Source organism: Manis pentadactyla, chromosome 10 (assembly GCF_030020395.1).
Source record: "Manis pentadactyla isolate mManPen7 chromosome 10, mManPen7.hap1, whole genome shotgun sequence".
NCBI classification, from domain to species: domain Eukaryota; kingdom Metazoa; phylum Chordata; class Mammalia; order Pholidota; family Manidae; genus Manis; species Manis pentadactyla.
In genome coordinates, this window is record NC_080028.1 from 127,549,815 (window position 1) to 127,570,258 (window position 20,444).

Genomic DNA, 20,444 nt, shown 5'->3' on the forward strand with positions numbered 1-20,444 from the left:
CCTGTTAGTTGGCCTTCATGGAACTCTAGATATAGGCTTTTTTTCCTCTTAGAGCAATTATTTTAAATTTATCTTAATTTTTAAACATTTTAAAGTCCTGTCATAATTTCAAGCCTAACTGTATGCGTGAGTCAGAGAGTGGGGTCTCTGTGGTGTTGATTCTCTGATGTTTGTTGAATTCTTTTCGTAGTAATTTGTGCAGCCGGCTTTTAGGCATGTGACAGCATGCCTCCTCTCTAAGTGGGGCCCATGGGCTTACGTGTGCACGACTCAAGATGCACCGAATATGGCTCGAGCTCAGTCACGGGTTGGGGCTAAGTTGCCCGTGACACAGGCGGCACCATCAGCTTTATGTGACTTTGTTTCCCCTTTGTGCTGATATACCGAGCTGGCTGGGGGTAGGTGTCCAGGGTGGTGTCCCCAAGCTGGCAGGTCACTGCAGAGGAGGTGGGGAGGGGACAGGTGCAGAGGCAAGCTGAGTCGACAGAACGTGATTGCCATCGCCAGGAAAAGCAGTAAGGAGAACAAGGGGGGTGTGCTTGTAGAGCTCCGCATGCCAGTAAACGAACACCGATTTACATAAGTCAGTGATTAAAAAAAAATGAGTATTTATGTAACCAAAGACTGGGACTTACCTTTTTGGAAGATTTGTGGGAGAGGTGGGGAGGAAGTCAGCAGAAAATTCCAGAATTTAGGAACTCATGGAAACTACACAAGATGACCGGCTGAGGGTTGAGGACAGCTGTGTTCGGCCCCAACCTGTCCACACGGCTCACTGCCCAGCCATGGGGTGAAAGATGTGTGCACGCTACCTAGCACTCACCAGAGCTGTGACTCTCCTGGTAGCTGAAGAATGCAGAGTGGCTGCTGGCCATGCCTGTCCATCAGGAAACTCCCTGTGTGACCTTACTGACAGAGGGTGGCAGCATCCGTGTGCTCCCAGGGCTAAAACCAGAGGGCCTGGGAGGAGCTGCAGACTGTGGACGTACTGTCTCCACACCTCCTAGCAAGGTTCAAGTCTGGACTTCCTCTGGTTCAGGCAGCTGAGCCCAGATTCCTCTGAAAGGTCAAGGCTGGGAGCAGAAGTGGCGGCCGGGACTGTGGGGTGGGCAGGAAGGAGCCCAGGGCAGTGGCTAGTGAGAGACAGTGCCAGCGTCATTAGTGTGGCTCTGAGGCCTCTCTGAGCCAGAGTTCACGATTCTGTCCCCAGGCTGGTGGCTGATCTGTTCTGACAGGCTGCGGTCAGTGCAAAATGGAGCAAGCTCAGCTGTGGGAGGGGGTCAGACTTGGGGGTTAGCACCTGCTCCTGGAAACTTGTGACCCAGGCAGGCACAGGCACAGGCCTGTGTGCGGGCACAAAGCTCTCCAGCCCTCAGACTGCTGGGGCAGGGACAGCCGTCTGCACAAGCTGATCTCCCAGCAGTCAGGGAGCAGGGCCTGCAGCTGCGGACCATGGGGCTGGCTCGTGGGTGGCATGTGTCTTGAAGTTTAGTGACGTAAGGAGCGCCTAGATGATTGACTGGTGAGTGGCCTGCCTCCCTGAGTCCTGGTCTTTCCTTACAGCTGACCATCCTCCCTGATGCACTGAGATGGGGCCCCTCCTGCACACAACATCCCTTCTCCCTCTCCCGGCCTTTGGCCGTGCCCACTGCCGGGGTGCTGGGGTGGGCGGAGAAGCCCAAGGAGGGCCCAGGGAGGGGTCCCGGGATCTCCGCCTGAGCGGAGCTGGCCGAGCTCTGCTGTCTGTCCAGAGTGCACCCCAGCCTGCGGTCTCGTGCTGTCTCCTCTCCCGGCTCGCCCGGCCTCCTGTGCCTGGTGCCTCCCACCCTGATAGTCACGTGCGGCAGCCGCGGTTCCTTCTGCACAGAGGGACCACCCCTCCTGCTCTGAGCCTTTAAGGTACCCTGCCTCCGGCCAGCCCCACATACCCCAGAGCCCCACAGGGTCTGTTTGAGACTTGTTACTTGTGTACTTTGATTTAATTTTAAAAAATCCTCCCAGCGAGACTGGGGTCAGAGGTGGAGGTGAGGGTGGCAGGGAGTGGCTGGGCTGTGGGCACAGCAGGGGGACTTGACTCTCTCTGCTGGAAGCTTCAGTGTTTGTCCCTGGGCCCAGGCTCATGGAGGGCCCCCAGGTGCCTGCAGCTGGCATGGACTTGGGGGAGGCAGTGCCGGGGGGGGGGCCCACTCTGTGTCTCGGTGTGGCTCAGGGCTATGTAGGCTGGGCCTTGCCTTTTTTTGTAATTTGACGTCATCATTTAACTTTTGTTAGGCAAGGGGAGGGACAATAAAATTAGAATAAAAGCACATCAAGGAGTATTTTGGTAGTGTTATTTCATAACATGGAGAATGGAAGCATGGTCACCTGCACTGCATGTCTGCCGAAGCTCACCTCAGATCTCCCGCGGTTGCCAGGCTTCTTACCTGCACTGGGAGCAGCTTAGCAAGGGATATGAGAGATGACCCAGGTCATCGGGAGGTGCAAGGAGACTGTCACCCGGTGGCCGCAGGCCTCCTTTCAGGAGTAGCGTGAGACAGAGAGGGAATTGTTACAAATAGGCCATTGCTCTGGCTTGCCCTTTCCCCCCAGGCTCTGGAGGAATGAGATAAATGCACACTGAAATTTCCATGTAATTGAAAATTGTTTTAGTTCTTACAGATAAAACTGCTCTAAGAATCATACTTGATTCCCATGGACAATTTGGAAACACCAGCTGTGTGTGCTGTGCTGCAGGACCAGATCGCCAGCCCACTGGCGTCTGAGCGCATGCCTACCGCCTGGATGATTGGATGTGTTTTGAGAGTTGAATTCTGTGTTTCAGTGTTTGGAAGTGCATTCAAGACTAATTACATTTGAGAGGGGAAAAACAGGCCCGTCTTTTCTCTCTACAAAAGGTCTAGTCTTTTTACAGAACGTGTGTGCACCTCAAAATGTACTATGCTGTTCAGTCCTCATCCACTCCCTTGTCCTGGAAACCAAAAACTGTCCGCGGCAACCCTCTCACCCATCCAAAACAGCACATACAGTCCAGCTGTAGCTCACCTGCACCAGAGACCCGGGCGTGCAGTGCCAGGCTGGCCACCACTCCCTGGGGCTGCTTCACTCTTGCCACCCCCCATGCCACTCATTGGTCAGCCACACTCCTGGGGAGAACACGGAACAGCAGCAGAAGTACCTGTAATTCTTTTTTTTATTAAGGTATCATTGATATACACTCTTATGAAGGTTTCAGAAGAAAAACAATGTGGTCACTGCATCCACCCATATTATCGAGTCCCCCCCGCCACCCCACTGCAGTCACTGTCCATCAGTGTGGTAAGATGCCGCAGAGTCACTGCTTTTCTTCTCTGTGCTACACTGTCTTCCCTGTGACCCTCCACACCATGTAGTACCTGTAATTCTTAAAAGCCAAAGGGCTTTTTGAAATAGGGGCCTTAATCACTCCTGCAGAGCAGCGTTGGGCTGGCGGAGGTGTCCTGTAGTTGCCGAATGCACGAGTTCAAATCTCACAGTCGTGGGGGGAATGCATTGCCATTCTGGCTGCTATCGGAGCATAGGGCGGTAGCCGCGTGTGTGGGCACTCTGGCAGGGGTCCCTCAGCACCCACTCACCCTCCCTGGTGCCCTGGGCTGTCCTGCCAGCTGCAGACCACTGGTCCTCGAGCCCTGGCAGGGATGGCTATGGAGGGCAGCGTTCTCACCATGTGGTGCTGAAGAATGGTGCCCTCTGGCCGAGGCTGCATGCAGACTGCTTCAGACTGCTTCCCGGTGGTGTCCAGGGATTGTGGTCCCATTTGGCCCTCAAAAGATGCTACTCCACATGTTAGGTTATGTGAACTACACTGAATAAGTAACTGATACGTGTAAAGTGAGAATCACTGTGATTTGTTTTCTGCTCACAGCACTGACACCAAATGTGTGGGTTTTCCTCACCAAGCAGTGAGGCTGTCCAGTTCTCTGCACACACCTGGGTCCTCAGGTTCATTCTGTTCTGACACCAAGTGCATGGAGTCAGTGCAGACCCCACTCCAGACGCCCAGGTTCCCACACTTCTGTCTGACTTGGCTGCAAATTGAGGGTTCCCATAATGCCTCAGCCCAGGGCGACCCCACTGTCGCCACCTTACTATGAAGGCCACAAATGAACAGCCAGTTGAAGAGGTGTAGGGCAGGGCCCTGAGGGGCCCTGAACATGGGGGCTTCTCCCTGAGGAGTTTGGGTTGTGCCACCCTCCGGGCATGTTGTGTGCACCAGCCCGGAAGCCCCCTGCCTCATTCGGGGTGTCGTTGACACAGGCACGGCTGGTTAAGTCATTGGTCCTTGGGATCAGCCCCTCTGGTCCCCTGCCCAACCCCGGAGGTCGGGGTGGGGCTGGAAGGCCCAGCCCCCTAATCACATGGCTGGTTCCCCCACCCGCCCAGAGTCACCCCCTAGTGGAAACCCAGGCAGGGTGGAAAGGGGCTGCTGTGAGAAATAGCAGTATCCCCCCTCGCCCACTCAGGGAATCCCTGGGGCTTTAGGAGCTCCGTGCCAGGAACCAGGCCGGCGACCAAATAAATATGTATCGTATGACGGTGTCATGGTGGTGAGAACCGTCTGGGAACCAGCACCTCCCTTCACTTGCCCTTTGGAGTGTGTTGTACCAGAATGTTTCCCAGAGACCACGGAAGCCAGAGCCTCTCCTGAGGAAGCAGGGCTGTGGGCGCGTTTGAGGAGTGATGTCTCTTGTTGATGTCAGAATTACAGTCTGTCCATGAAAAGATAGCTGTTCCTTTATACTTTTTCTTATTAAAAAGTAAAACACTTATCACAGAAAATAAAATTAAGCAAAAAAGAAGAAATGGAAACTGCCTGTGAGTCCAGCTCCAAGGACGAGGTGATATTTCGGTACCTCCCTAACATGTACAAGGGTTTTAAAAATTAAGCCTGGCACCAAATGCTTGGCGAGGCCACGAGCAGTGTCAGAGTTCTCCACCTCGCTCTCTCACGGTGCTGTCCGGCTCTTCCGAGAGAGTAGGCGCTGTCGTCGTTTGTCCTCCACACCCGCCTTCAGAACTCTGGCGTGAAGTGTGGTTTTCACGGGGGACCCGCTCTGGTCCTCACTGTGGCCTCCTTTCCCCTGGGCTTCCTGCGGCCAGCCCTGGCCTGCTGGCACTCCCTGTCCCTGTCCTCCCCTGTGGCTTCCGTGGGGACAGTCTGGTTTGCCTGCTGAGCATGGGGTCTTCTCTCCCGCAGAATCCGACTCCGACGGCCAGCTGTGTGGCCTCGCACCTGCCCAGGATGAGGAGCCGGTCTGCCCTGACGAGTTTGACGACTTTGTTACCTTTGAGGCAAGTGGTTTTTACTGGAGAGCTGGGGGGGAGGGGGGCGCTGGGCGCTAAGCCTCTTCCTTACGCTGTGAGGTTCTGTTTGCCTCGGGCCCCAGGCTGCTCCGTAGGAAGGGGTGTGCAGGGTAGGGCTCACCCTTCAGCCCTGAGCATGCTGTTGGGGTGCTGGGCTCCATGGGGCTCACGGCCAGAGCAGGTGGTGGGTGTGTGCCTGTCCATGTGCTGGGATCCCAGGGCTGTCAGCAGGAGACTTCCTTGGGGCCTCTTGTGAGCAGGGGTTAGGTCAGGCAGGCAGAGCTCTCCGGATACATTGCCGTCACCTCTGCCAGGCTGCCAAGCAAGCTCAGACCAGGGGACACATCGTGAGGCTTTCGTTTCTACCAAATTTCAAACCACTTTCTGGGCCAGAGGGCGTTTGGCCAGCGCCTCGCTGGTGCGGCCCGTGCAGGCTATGCCTTGACATTGCATCTTTCGCTGCCCTGTGCTTCTGTTACGGTGTCACGTTTTATGTGTAGCTAGGTGTAGCGGGTTGAGTGGTAGCCGCCAAAAGATGTCCCACCTGAAACCTGTGAATGGGACCTGATTTGGAGGAAGGGTCTCTGTAGATGTGATTAAGATGAGGTCACGCTGGGCAGTGGGCCCCAAATCCAACAACAGGGCCCTGAGAAGGGAGGTGACCCCCAGGGAGGAGCCGTGAGGGGACGAGGCAGAGGCTGGAGCCAGGCAGCACTGGATGGGTGCAGGGACCTGCCGCTGGAGCCCTGAGGAGCTCGCCCTGCCCCGACCGACCTCCTCTGGCTCTGGACTCCGCGAGGAGACCCCTGCTGTGTTAAGCTCCCAGCTGTGGTGGTGGCCCCAGGACTCCAGCACAGTGACCCTGTTAGTTGGGAGAGTAAAGGCGTCTTCTTGTCTTGTACTTTGACGTGGGGACTGCCTTCTGGAGGCCTCCCAGTGCACATGCATCACCTTCAGGAGGCATGAAGTGTGCAGCAGCAATGCTCTCTAGGTTTTGAGATCCTACATTTTTTTTTTTAGAATGGAGGAAGCATAAGTTTTTTTGTTACTTAAAAATTAATACATGTTGTATTTCAGCAGTTTTAGGTTTACAGAAAATGGAACAGATAGTACAGAAAGCCCCCAGCGCCCCCGCCATGAACATCTTGTGCAGTGAGGTGGCTCTGTAATCGATAAGCCAGCATGGGCACATTGTTGCTATCTACGTCCACAGCTTACACCAGGGTTCACCGTCCTTTGGTCCGTTCTCTGGCTTTGGACAAATGTGCCTCATTATGTGTCCACCATTGTGTCATACAGAGTAGATTTGCTGCTCTAAAAACCCTCTGGGCTCTCCTCATTCATTCCCCCCACTGCTGACACCCCCTAATCTTTAACTGTTTCCATAGCTTTGCCTTTTCCAGAACATCAGAGTTGGAATCATCCATTTTGTGGCCTTTGCTAACTAGTTTCTTCTGCTTAGTAATGTGCATTTAAGGTTCCTCCATGTCTCTTTATACTTCCTAAGGTTTTTTAGTTGTAATTTTTGGGCAAACTAGGTACTGTGAAACTTGTAGAAAGATTGCTCTTTTTAACAAAAAGCTAGCACTTCATGTAATCTTAAAAAGTCCAATAAAAATACAAGTAGAGAATATGTGTATTACTCGATTTCACATTTGGAGATCCTTTGCCAGAGGTCTTCAGAGATAAACAAGCCTTCTTTGATTTAATGGCTGGGCACCCAAGCGTCAGCCAGGGCGCCCTGTGGGGTTGCCTCCAGGTGGGCCGCAGCACCAGGTGGCTCCTCTTGGTGCTGGGGCTCGGGTCTCCGGCGGCTCCTGTGATCCCCTGAGCACACTGTTGGCACCTAGCTTCTGACAAGTCCCAGGAGACAGTTTTTAACTGTGGGCATTCTGAGCTTCAGGGCAGAAGGGGCAGGGGGACGCAGAGCCAGGTGTGGGATGGAGGGCTGGGGGCGCAGCTGCTGGGCGAGCTGGCTTCTAGGGCTTCTGGGACGGTGACAGGCCAGCTCCCAGGAGTGGGCGGCCAGGCGGAAGCGATAAGGATTGTCCGAGCTGTGCCTGCTCTGCCTCTCCTCCCACTGCCCACATCCAGAGGAAAGAGCTGTCTTACTGAAGGGGTGAGAGTGTGTCTTTTGTGCAAACTGTTACCAGAAAGTTGAGAACAAAAGCCGCCCTGTTCTGAGGTCTCCCAGCAGGGACACTTCTTGAACTTTGCCCCCTCCCTGGCCAGCATGCAGGAGGTTTAAAGGAGTGTCTCTGGGAGCAGGTTACACTGTGAGGCAGTGATGTGCCCGCAGGTAGACCAGGTTTTGCAGAAACCCCAGCATGCCTGGCAAATAGGAGGCCCCATGGCTGTCAGCTGAGAGAAACCAGGGCCTGGTCCGGACAGACTCCTGTGCTTGCAGCTGGGTGGGGGGCCATCTCCAGGAGCGCGTTCGTAGATCCCGTGTGCAGAGCCAAGCCTGGCCTGTGAGGCTGCCCAGACTGGCGTCTGAGGGTAAGAGAGGCCGGAGCAGCAGCAGACACTGGCTGGTGCTGGCCGTGGCTCGGCTTCCCTCGGAGGGACCGTGGGCTGGTCAGTGGGGACCCCGGGCATGGTTGGCTGCACCTGGGCTCCTCACTAAGGCTCTGAACATGGGCTTTCCTTTCTGTCCATTGGCAGATGTTTAGTTAGCTGGTGAAGGTAATGTTAATGTGTAGCTAAGTTTCCTAAGGTGAACTTTGATTTTTAAATGAGTTAATCTGAACATGTAATTTGTTAACATTTTTAAAGTTGGTAGCATAGGCTGTGGGCTTCTGAGCAAAGCTGCACCCTGTCTGGTGGCAAATATGTACTGGTGGCACGTTGTCTGAGCTGTTCCCGTTTGTCCGGTAGACTGGGTAGGCATGCCCGGTGCTCTGAGATGGTGTGGCATCTCTTGACAGGCAGGTGTCCACCTACTGCTCTGGAAAGCCCCCTGGCTTGCTGACATCTATTCAGGGCATCCTTGACCAAAAGCAGCTGACCCTTCTGGGGGTGCACAGAGAGCAGGGGAGGGAGTGTCCGGCCCTCCCAGCCCACTCGAGCCCCTGGGCTTCAGCCTGGCCCTCACGGAGCCAGTGGGTCTCGTGCCCTCTTAGGGCCTCTCTGTGGCGTCAGCTGCTTAGGTCGCTGCGGGTAAGAGGCTGCTTACTGCCCAGCTCCCACACTCGTGCCTGAGCATTCGTGGCAGTGCTGTGGGCACAGGACCTTCACAACCCCATTTGTTTATAATCTGGGGCAAATAGGGCAAATCAAGGTGTAAGTGCAAACGTAATGCCTTTTGTGAATGGGAAGCAGTGTTCATCTCTGCAGCCTCTCCCACTGGCACAAGAGGAGCAGGTTTACTTTGGAATCAAGGAGTCGGAGATGGGGGCGAGTTCGTCCTCCTCCAAGAACCAAGTGCCCACGCTGATGTGTGGCAGTCGGTTTGTAGAGCGCCTGCCTCCTCGTACCTGGTCAGTAGAGAGTTACTTCCGTCCGGGAACATCCTGTCCAGCCTTCAAGGGGTTTTTGTCTGCAGCCCAGGCCTCAGCTGCACAACTGGCCAGGAGCTCCTTGCGAGTGCAGTGTGGGGGCCCACGTGATGGGCCTCCTTCCCTTCCCTGGGGTAAGTGCCCATGGGCTCCGAGCCCCTAGGCAGGAGCACCATGTCTGTCAGGAGTGCCGGTTGGCTGGCTTTTCCAAAGCTGACCCAGAGTCATGTTCGGTTTCCTACAGGAAACCGTCTCAGAGGGCCCCCAGTCAATGTCTGGGGCCCTGCTTGGTGAGGACTGGGCAGTGGGGGCCCTGCCTGCCTCCTGGGTGTGGGTCTGAGAGGTGGGGAGGGGGGTTCCATGGGACCTTCCTGCATACAAGGGTACCGACTGGCCTAGCAGACTCTGGTCTTCGTTGTTGTTAGAGCTCTGGGGGATCTTCCTGGTGCCCTTGGGTGACTCGGGCAGCAACCCCACATGAGCCTGCGGTGCCATCCGGGCACCTGATCCACAGCCCCCCTTAGAGGATGTCAGGCAGTGGCTGTGGATTTTGTACCTGCTCTGGTGTGCTTCCTGCGTGGGCCCAGCCACTGATGCCCTGGGCCTGCCTGGCCCTGACACCCATCTGCCTGTGCTGCCCGCAGGTTGAGCGGAGCCTGCCTGCACCTGGCAGAGGGACACGTCAGCGCTGATGGGTCGGCTGGAGTCGGTGCCTCTTAAAGTCAGTTCCTGGCTTCAGATTTTGAATGAATGCTTTTTAGGAATTATTTAGTTGCCTTAGATTCCAAGAAAGGTTGGGTTTTGCTTTGGTATAAGTAACATCACTGCCCACCTGTAGGAGGTATATCTCATGTTGCTCCCTACTTTATTCCGGCACTGGACACGCGGACCCTTTCTGGTCTCTTTCTGTACCTGGCTGTGTGGTCTCTCTGCCAACATGAGCATTTACAGCCCCCACTGTGCAAACTGCAATAAGGCTAGGAGTGGCGGAGACCCTAGGCTGAGGGCACATGGCTGGTAGACCACAGACTGCCTATGGACGCTGGGCCTCTTGCGGGCCAACCCAGGCTCCCAGCACTCTCAGCCCAAGCCTTCACATTTCTTAGATGGGCTCTGGAGCCTCGGGGGAAGCCGAGTGAGGGTCTCAAGGTCAGCTGAGGGCGGCGGCTTTGTGTGACCGCAGCCGGCCGAGCACTCCACCACATCTCGTGACCCCAGAACCAGCCTGCAGAGCTACCTTGCTCCGTCTGCATTCCTGACGGCGTCTTGTTTGCAAATTGTTAATCTTTTGATTGTTAGAATCTTTTGGGCATGAAATTTTGGCTGCTTTTGCCAGCCAATACAATTGCATTTTAAAGTTGAGATTATAAATTGAAAATAACCTGTTTAATGGTTCTTTACTTTTAAGCAGACACTTAACCTTGAGTGTATTCGATTGGTTTAATAATTGATTAATAGTATTTTTGAGGTTAGGCCACATTATTAAATTTCAAAGCAATAGCCTAAACATACATAGTAGATACTGGTGGTGAGTTTTTAACTCAAGAAGGTATATTCTTACGCTATTTTATATTAGTTCTTTGAATATAAAAAATTCCAGTGCTGCCACGATGACATGGATAGTTCTGCTGGGACTTATCATATGATGTTGGTATGCTTTGTATCTGTTTTAGCTATGTTTTTAATAACAAACTTTAAAGATCAGTCCAATAGTTTTTGTCTGCTCTATGCACATGGCCAATTTTCCACCTTTTAAAATGTTGTTTTGTAAGCTGGTGTGTCTGCTAGGAAACCTAGTGGGGACCTCTCCACGGGCGAGCTGGCCCTCCACACGGTCGTTGGATGCCTGCTGCGGTGCACGCGGTCCGTTCCAGGGTGCTGGGGCTGACTCTCGGCGCTCTCTCCTAGGCCAACGAGGTGACAGACAGCGCGTACGTGGGCTCCGAGAGCACCTACAGTGAGTGCGAGACCTTCACAGACGAGGACACGAGCGCGCTGGTGCACCCTGAGCTGCAGTCCGAGGGAAGCTCGGCTGCGCCCTCCGAGGGCCTGGACGCCATGGAGGGGCCCGGCCGTGGTGCCCTGCTGCTACTACCGGGCAGGTCTGTTCTCGCCTCGTGTGGCCTGAGGGCACGGAGTGGACGTGTCTGGCGGGAAGCTCGGGTTCCTGGAGGGGTGTGTGCAGGCTGGTGTCGTCGTCACAGAGCCTGGGGAGGGTGCAGATCCTGCGGGGTGAGCCCACGCCTGCCACCTGAGCAGGGTCTGGGCCGTGGCGGCCCTGGTCAGAAATGCCGTGGAAGCATCGCACGGCTTCTTTGGCTGCAGAGGTAGAAATCATGGGGAAAGACCAACTCATCTCGTGGGTTTTGTCAGCACAGTCCTTGTACACCGGGGCAGGACTGCATCCAGAGTGTCGTCCAGCAGGATCTTGGGTCCCGTGAACTTCGTGGCACCTCGACCAGGCCTGCTCCCGTCTGTGCACCTCCCCTGGGGTTCCCCATGCCCTGGCGGAGCTGGCAGGGTCCTAGAGGTGCAGGCGCTGTGGCTTTGCTCCGTACTACTTGGGGAGCCATTATGCTTAGACCCTGGAAATGGTTTGGTTTTATCGTTTTGCTGATTTCTTTTGTTTCATTTGGTCTTGTGTTTGGCCCCCACAGAGCATTCCATGTTTTCTTTTTAACTGAAGTTTGCATACCCTCAGGAGGGTGCACCTGTCATAGGCAGGCAGCCCCACTCTGCCGGCTCTGCTTTCCTAGGTGTGAGCACACGGTGTGCACACACTCACACCTGCCACTTCCGTGTGGCTTTGTGGCTGTGAGGTTGTTCTTTGTACACAGCTGTCAGCCTTTTTCTTTGATGATCGGTGTGCTGTGGGTGTGACTGCTGCAGCTTTCACTGGCCCTGGTGGGCCTTTGGGCAGGTTAGTTCCGGTTTTATGAGTGAGGCTGCTGAAAACAGGACATGTCCTTAGTGGCCGGGTTTGTGTCTGTGAGTGGAGTGTGGCGCATTGGGCGTGCACCTGGCCTTAGAGCTGTGGTGCTATGGCCACGCGGCTGCAGGCGGGGTAGCAACTGCACAGGCCCCTGCTGTCTGCCCACTGCGGGGCTCTGGCTGCCCCATCCTGGCAGTCGCGGCATCATCTGCACGTCTGCTGCTTCGTGCTTGTTAACTTCCTGGAGGGCGTGCAGGGGGGCATTGGTGCTGGTAGTTCTTACTGGCTCTCCCCAGGTGAGTAAGGGGAGTGCCTTCTCTTGCATTCTTGCATTTGGAGATGCTCTTTTGTGAGGGGCCTGTGTCCTTATGCAGGGGTCTGCCAGCTTTTTCTGTAAAAGGCCAGGTGCTTTCTTTGGCTGGCAGCCATCTGTTCTCAGGGGCTACTACTCAGCTTTGCTGTTGAAATGCAGAGTGGCTCATAAACGAATCCTGCTGTGTCCCAGCCCAGTGCCTACCCTACTGACAGCCCTCCTGCTCAGTTGGGTTTTCTCTCTCTCTTTTTTGTTTTAATTAAGGTATCATTGATATACAATCCTATGAAGGTTTCACATGAGCAACGCTGTGGTTTCAGCATTCAAGTTGGGCTGTCTCTTACTGATCTGTAGGAGCTCTTTATGTATGTTAGGTTCGAGTCTTTTTCCTACCCGGTAGGTTGCTTGTTCACTTTCCTGGTGTTTTTAATTCAGTGATAGCTCAAATTCTGTTTTTCTCTTGTGGCTCCTACTTCTGTGTTCTGTTTAAGAAATTTTAAAGGCTTTGCTGTTGTTCCTCTATATTTGCATCTGTAATCCCTCCATAGCTGACTTGCGTATGGTATGAAGTAGGATCGTTTTTCCACGTGGATATCCAATCCACTCAGCCTTGTTTCCGAAGACCCTCCTTCCTCCACTGTCTGGTGTCACCTTGGTCCGTGAGGTGGCACAGATGTGTGGGGCTGTCCAGACCCCCACTGTTCTGTGCCGTGTCTGTTCCCCAGGCAGCGCCACGTGCTCTTCATCCCAGCGAAGCCATAGACCGCGCCGTCCGGCATCTGTCTGCAGCCTGTTTGTTCTTCAGGGCAGTGTTGGCACCTGTTGGCCCTGCCATGTGGATTTTAGTGTCAGTGTGTTAGCCTCTGTAGAGAAGTACCTGCAGGGGTTTGGCTTGGACCCACAGATCGGTCTGGGGCGTGTTGCTGTCCTCACGGTCTGGGGTCTCCAGGTTTTGACCTAGTGTACTTCCCTTGCCTGCGCCTTCTCATTTCTTGTTTGCAGTCTGAACATGGAATAGACTCTCCCTCCGTGTGGGTCTCCTTCAGTTTGATTGTTGCTCAGGTATGACCACCAGGTGTGTGCGCTTCAGTCTGGGCAGGTCCGTGGGCAAGTACACCTTTCAGGGCACAAGCCCAGCACGTGTGGCTGTGGAGCATGAGGGACCGCCATCTGTGTGGCTGGCAGTGATGGGGACGAGGGGCAGCATGGTGTCTCCAGGGCTCAGGACGAGGTGGGCCAGCTGGTCGTGCCATCATTGTCTGTAGCTTTCTTACAGTATTTTTTAAGGTAGTAAGCTAAATCCTTCTAATTAAATTTGTTTTGAGTTAAGTAATGAAAGAAAGCTGAAGAAATGCCAAATACGGGAGATTATTCTGAGGTCTCAATTTTTTTTTGAAGATTTCCAGACTCTAAGCCTTCATGCCCATATTCAATGACTTGCCCTCAAGACTTGGTGAAATCACGTTACTGTCCAATTTGAGAAATAGTTTCTTTTTTCCGTTTTGGAAAGCACATTGGTACGAGGATGCTGTGGTGAGTGGGTGTCACCCATTCTGAGCCGACGGTGTGGTGCACGGCAGCCGTGTCCAGACCCTGGCCCCCAGTTGGTGCACGTGGCTCTGAAGAAAGCCATGAGGAAAAATCACCCCCAGGATAGGCAGGGAAAGAGAGTGGTGGGCTTCATGCCGCCCTCGTTCCTCCCGTCAGTCTGAGGGTGGCGTGTCTCTCATTTGCCAGCAGGTGCCCAGCTCGCAGAGCATGGGGTGTTCCCTCTCGGTGATTCGTCCCCCTCTCAGGGCAGGTCTCTCTCCCAGAATCTGGGTACCTTGGTAAACTAAGCAGCCGATGTTAAACAGAAACAGAAAACAGTCCTCTGGTAGCATAGCCTGATTTAAAATGGTGATGACTGGGGGCAGTTCTTTCTTCCTGTCTCTGTGTGAGGGACTGACTGCAGACAGGGTCAGTCTGACTTGGAAGCACTGCAGAGAGCGGTGAGGAGTGAGGCAGTCAACCTGGCTCCGTCCATCCAGGTGCAGATAACAGAACTGTTCGTGAAATTGTGCATAAAAGCATGCAAAGCCCCCTACGTGGCTTCTAGATGCTTGCTGGATGTGCATTTGTGGGATGGAATGGGAACCTGCTCCGTGTGCCGAGCAGCTGTGTGGGCGTGGGGAGGCGCACAGACCTGGCTCCCTCCTTGACTAGTGGGAGGCCCCCTTTCCTGCTGGGGAGGTGGGGAGCTCTGCCTGCTCGCAGATTCCTGTTTGGGCCAGTGGTGACAAGCTCAGTCCAGCCCTGGTGCAGAAATGCTGCGGAATCCCAGCTATTTTCTGCCGGCTGTGCAGCGGAGCCTGAGCTGAGGGCCTGGCCTCGCCCCATAGCCCTGTTGTCTGGAGGTGGGCGTGCAGGAGCACTCTCCCTCCCGTGGGCAGAAGGGGTGTTAGCAGCAAACCCCCTCACTTCCCCCGGCTGGAATTTGCTTTCTCAGTGTGAAGTCACAATTCGTGCTCACATTGGCCACAGTTGTGTGAAGACAGTAGCCCTTTTCAGAAGCAGCCCTGGAGGTGGGCCTTCTCCAGCGGCCACTGTTCCACTTGGCCTGTGGCTGGCACATGAACTGGAGGTGCACAGGGGAGCTGGACGCTTAGGAGATGGGGTGCAAACAGTCTTGCTTTTGAAGTGGTGACATTTTGGGAATGTTGGGCTAAGTAAAATAAGTTGTTAAAATCAACTTTATATGTTCATTTACTTTTTTTAAACTTGGCTGCTAGGACATTGGAGCTCATGCATGTGCCCTGCCGCACATTTCTGCTAAGTGCCGGCTGCACCCTCGGTTCTGGGGCTGCCCCAGCCGAGAGCCAGCAAGCCCTTTCTGCTCTGCCTCTGCAGACCCCACCTGCACAGTCAGCCTGTCGTCACGGCGATCGGGGGCGAAGAGCACTTCGAGGACTACGGCGAAGGCAGTGAGGCAGAGCTGTCCCCGGAGACCCTCTGTGAGGGGGGCCACAGTTGCCGGGAGTCTGTTCTTCCCATCCCCAGGTGACGCAGCCCTGCACGTGGTCTCCCTGTCCGCAGTGGGGGGTGAGGCTCCCTCTTGGTTCCTAACTTGTGTTATTTGTAATGGAATTAAATATACCACAGTCAAAATTTTAAGATGCATAGATGGATGAAAGTTGGCCAAAGTTTCTCTCATCCAGTTATATTCCCAGAACATTGCAAAATTATAAGGCCTCAGCTGGGGCCTGTGGCATGGAGCCTGTGCTGGGAAACTCGGCCTCGTGGGCTCCGTAGCTGTTAGTTGTAGAAGGCATCATGGCCCGTGGCTGACACTGAAGGAGGTTCTGTGTACGTGATGTGGGGGCCTGTAATCTCTGCTCTATCGGCAGATCTCCCTTACACGACGGTGTCACCAGCTGTCGTCGCCAGGGTCTATAAGATCCTCTGACCTTCCTTACTCCTGAGGCTGAAGGCTTGTGCCCTTTGACTGGCCTATGAGGGAGGCTTTAGTATCACAAACAGTTCCTCAGGTTCACTTTCTTACAAGTGTCTGGCAGCTACAACCTGTCTGGAAACTTCTGGCTTTGAATAAGCTGAGCCATGGCACCTAGAGGAGAGGAGCCCTCCCCTCACGAAGCTGGCGAGGCCACGTAGAGGCCTGAGTGTGCGGTGTCCTGTAGGCCTGGCCACCCTGTGTTGGTGGTCAGCCTGTTGGAGAACATGGCTGCCTCTTCTGGTGAGACGCCTGCCTGGCAGGACAGCCTGTGTACCTTAGTCCCCTTTCCTTTGCCCCCCATTGTTGAAATTCTCCATCTCTGCCGACAGCAGAAAGCGTGCATCTTTAAGCCAGCAACTGCAAGACTTTCCTTTGCCCAAATGGTTACCCAGGCTCAGAGGACATGGCTGGGGCAGTACTGGGAGGGCCTGCCTGCCAGGGCTCCCTCTGGGTCCTCCGTGGGCCCTCCGTGAAGGGCTCACCAGCCTTGGGGTGGGGAGCCTGCCACAGGCACGCTGGGAGGAGGAGCCATGCCCTCTCCTGACACGCACGTGCGTGATGGCGGAATTAAGGCCAAAGGACTTGGCAGGCTTAATGTACCGCACTCCTGTCCCGTCACATTCCCTTCTGCTGGCTTAACTAGTGTCTCTCTCCTGTCCTGTGCTCTTACTGGTTTTCCATCTCAGTGTAACATCTGTGCCACAGTTGTTATTCCCCTTTGAGTTTCCTTAAACTGGACTTCCCAACTGGCTTCCAGAGGCCTGCCGGTCCTCAGCCCCAGGGATGGTGCTACCTCCTGGCCTCTCCTTCTGGGGTGTCATGGGTGCCTTGAAAGCCCAAAGACATTAGGTCGCAGGGAGGCCAAAAGAATTCTGAGTTGCCAACAGCCTTGAGGATGGCATTACTGGTGATAAGGCAGCATGTGGCTTTTGATCCTGGTGGTTTTTAGAGCAGCTATTAAAATATTTCAGCACAGTAAGTGAGACACCCCCTCGAGACAGGCTGCACCCTCAGGCTGATGGGCTCTTGACAGGGTCAGAGCAGTGCGTGCAGTACTTACCTTTTTGCAGAAAGGGCTTTTCTCTTGTGATGAAGGTGACGGGCTGCGCCCGCCCTCTGAGCACCAGACCAGGAACAAGCAGGTGTGGAGCTAAGCCCCCTGCTGCTCCAGCTTGTGGGTGTCACAGGGCCTGGAGGAGACATTGAGGCAGGTGGGTTCTCAGCAGTCTTAAAGTAAGAGCCAGAGTCTTCCAGAGCCAGATTGCTGACCTCCTGCTGTCGTCCAGCCCCGAGGGGCATTCCGGATGCCCTGACAGGTCCTGCTCTCTCCTGAACTGACACTTCTTGTCTCTCTAGCGCTGATCCGCTTGTCGCAAAGCTGCACAGCATCCTCACTGATGAGGCGTTTGAGTTTTACTGTAGCCAGTGCCACAAACAAATCAACCGTCTTGAGGATCTTTCTGCTCGCCTGAATGATCTTGAAAAGAATAGGTAATGGATGCAGTGCCTGGCCTCGCTCTTTGTTCAAGGGCGGGGGAGACTCCAGTCACCTGTGGCTCCCCACAGCTGCTCTGACCTGAGGTGACACTGGCTCAAGCCAGCCATCTCTGGGGTGCTCGTCCTGAGGCCAGCATGCAGCTGTGGGCTCTGCCTCTGCACCCCCCACCCTGCATGCGCTTGGCTTGTGTCTGGGGGTGCACGCCGCCCTTCTCGGCCCCATGCATGTGCCGTAGCCTGACCAGCTGCCTCGGCCCCAAGGGAGGGAAGGATCTCTCCGTGATGTGGACATCCGGCGTATGAGAGAAAATCTGAGCTTAGAGATACTTTCTTTGTTGTACCAAGATTTCTTTAATTGAGAGTCTCAGGAAACAGTACCAGGAAATTTAAAGTAAGATTTGGTCTTTAAGAACAGATTATAACCAGTTTTCAAGAATGTTAGTTTAAACCAGGGGTGCATACTCCAGGCGACCCCTCCTGAAATCGTTTCTGTAAGGCCGCCTCAGACTCCATCGCCAGAGGAATCCCGATTTGCTGCGCTGCTGTGAAAGTGGGCGGCCCGGCTCAGCACAGGCTCCCTGACCTTCATCCACCTGTTGGGTTTCTCTTCTGCGTCTGTTGACTCCAGTTGGTATCAAAGCCATTTGCCTCCCTCTCTATCCCCCAAGCGCAGACCCGGCTCAGGCCAGGATTCTAGAGGAAACAGTCCCTTTTGCTGGCTTCTCACAATTTCACAGACTCCAGGTGCAGAAAGCATTTTGGATAGCTTGGACATACTGACGTGTCCAGCACACATACTGTTGTATGGGCCCGAGTGGTCTGGAGAGGAGATGGGTCACGTGCGGAGCTTACCACAGCAGCCCCAGCCCAGCAAGTGGTGAGCGACCCCCAAGAGCTGTTGGCTGGCAGGAAGGGTGGTGCATCTTGACCACTGCTGTGGGCTCCTGGGCAACAATCCGGGGCAGCTTCCTAGATGAAGGGGCCTTGGACCAGTGGGAGATCACATAAAAGGTGGCAGAAAGGTGACCCATCCTGATGGTTTCGGTGTGTTCAGAGCAGCCTCCTAAAAGCTGCCTCCCAGCCTTGAGGAGCCTGCCCTCTAGGGCCTCAGCCAGGGCAGGCTCGGTCTCCCCAGGGGTCCTCACAGCTGGCGGCCCCGTTGTTCCTGCTGTCCTGCCTCAAACTCAATTGCAGCACCTTTGACATCTGATAAAATTTCTACCCAGTGAACTTTTTCTTATGTTCTGTGCTACACTCCACATGCAGGCTCGAGTCTGTCCAGAAAGTGCCCAGTCAGGCGGGGTGGGGGCAGGACCTGGCATTTGTGGCCATCTGTCAGCTTCAGAGGGGAGCTGGTGGGGGGTCCTACCAGCACTGGTGGGAAACCAGAAGTGCTCTTAGTGGGGGCTTTCCAGGGATACTTGAGAAAATGTGGCATCTGATTATTCTGAAGACCTGCTAGCCTCTGTTTAGGGAAAACCGGTCTCCACCTTTTGTGTGTGTTTGAGTGAGTGTTCAATGCCTCAGGACGTCCACTGCGCCTGACTGGTGAGGGACCCTCTGTCCTTCTCCTCTGGAGACCTGCCCTCTCACCAGGTGGGCTTGAGCACCTCTCTGTAAATGACAGGAAACATAAAGGCATGTCTCGTCCCTCATTCTTGGGAGACTGAATGTAGAAGTGGTCTTTTCCCATGTTGCCAGCCTGCCCCAGGACAGCTGTGGCCACCTGTGCTGTGCTCTGTGGGGCAGAGAGAGCCTGGGATGCGGCTAAGTTCAGCCAGCACGTCCAGCGCGGCTCACGTCTCAGCCACCTGTTGCCCAGGACAGACTCGCCAAGGTGGGTTAATAAGCCACTAAAACCACTGTTACCATCAGGACACAACTATCAGAAAATTGCTCCTGAGCCCTCAGCTAAGGAGATCTGAATCCTGCCTGTTGGTTTCCATGGAATTGCCTCAAAATTAACATATTTGGTCATAGCTTGTGGGTGATAAAAGGTGATTTAGCCCACGCTGTATCTGGAAACTTTGATGTCGCGTATAATTTCTACCCAGTGAATCTCAGAACGGGCCAGCAGCTGTCGTGTTTTCTAGCTCCTTGGGAGCCCCTGCAGGAAGAGTTCCTTCTGCGGACACTGAGAAGTCCCGCACCTAGAGGCGTACTACCACTGCCTGCCGGTCTGGCCCCTGAGAGTCGGTGGGCAAACTGCTCAGTGAACCTGTGCTACCCATTAGTTTCGGGGAGTCTCAGAGATACTAGGACAAAATTAGATTTGTGTTAAAATGTGTTAAGTGGTATCAGGGTCTAGACAGGAGAGGAAGCCACACAGTACCTGGGAGGCTGCCACCAGCATGCCAGCACTGGGAGGGGCAGGGGAGGGTGTGGTGTCCGGCGCCCCTGAGGTGCTGTGCAGGGGCCTGGAGCCTGGGAGCAGACGCTTTCCTCCTGCCCTGGCGCTCGTAGTGCCCCTCCCCCTGAAACTTGGGTCCGCAAGGAAGAAAGGATGAACTGAGGGCTGAGGGGCAGAAAATCGGTGACTGGTAGAGCACATACTTCTCTTCGCAAAGAACTTTTCACCCAGGCTTTAAGAGAGTCATAGGTGTGTTTGATTGTCAGGTGGAGAAGATGAGTTCAAGACAATGATTTTTCTTGTGCTCAGAGAGATGACTTGCATCTTCTCTTAGGCTGAGGCTAATGGTTTAACAGTTAAATTGGAAATAAAACTTTGGGCTTCAGAATGAGAGATAAGGTAAGTGTGGCTGTTTTTGCCCTGCGTGATCACATCAGAGGGGCAGTGCGTAACCAACTGTACTCACTACCCCGGAATGGCAGCAGGGAAGGTTTCCAAAGCTCTGGCAGGCAGGGTGATGGTACACAGTCCTGGTGCCCAGGGGAGGCCCACGACAGGACCCTTCCATTATCCATAAGGCAGCAGGGCACCTCACGTGGGCGCCAAGCATTCAAGGGGAGGTTTGGCTTCAGAAGGGTTTGGAACGTGGCATCAGCTCCTGCTCAGACCCCGTACGTCCAGCTGGTGGGTCTGGGCGCTGGGGTCGCCTCTGAACTGGGTCTGGCTGTGGCTCCACCTCAGGCGTCCACGTGGCTGGCTGAGGCCTTGGCAGCCCCCGAAACCGCCCCCGGGCCCCTGAGTGTCGTGCTGAGTGGCCGTTCCTGCGCGGAGCTGCATGCCTGTGGAGCCGAGCCCCGTATCTTGTCAGCCTGACTTTCCTGTTTCCTCCTGTGGCTCCCTACCTGCTCTCTGACACAATTTTCCTGTTTATTTTGATTTGCACAGTCCAACGAGGCGGCTCTCCAGCAGGAAGGTGGCAAGGTAGGAGACCCCTGCTTTCTACTGAGATGCTTTTCTAATGT

General features: G+C 54.6%; 1 protein-coding gene across 1 annotated transcript in view; it reads left to right on the plus strand.

Annotated features, from left to right (window-relative positions):
• RAB11FIP3 (RAB11 family interacting protein 3) overlaps positions 1-20,444 on the plus strand; it is a 70,552-nt gene that overhangs the window by 37,154 nt on the left and 12,954 nt on the right. The window contains exons 3-6 of the mRNA XM_036915716.2: positions 5,234-5,328; positions 10,746-10,939; positions 14,972-15,121; positions 20,368-20,403. Coding sequence (XP_036771611.2) covers positions 5,234-5,328; positions 10,746-10,939; positions 14,972-15,121; positions 20,368-20,403 — 475 coding nt within the window. The remainder of the gene's footprint in view (positions 1-5,233; positions 5,329-10,745; positions 10,940-14,971; positions 15,122-20,367; positions 20,404-20,444) is intronic.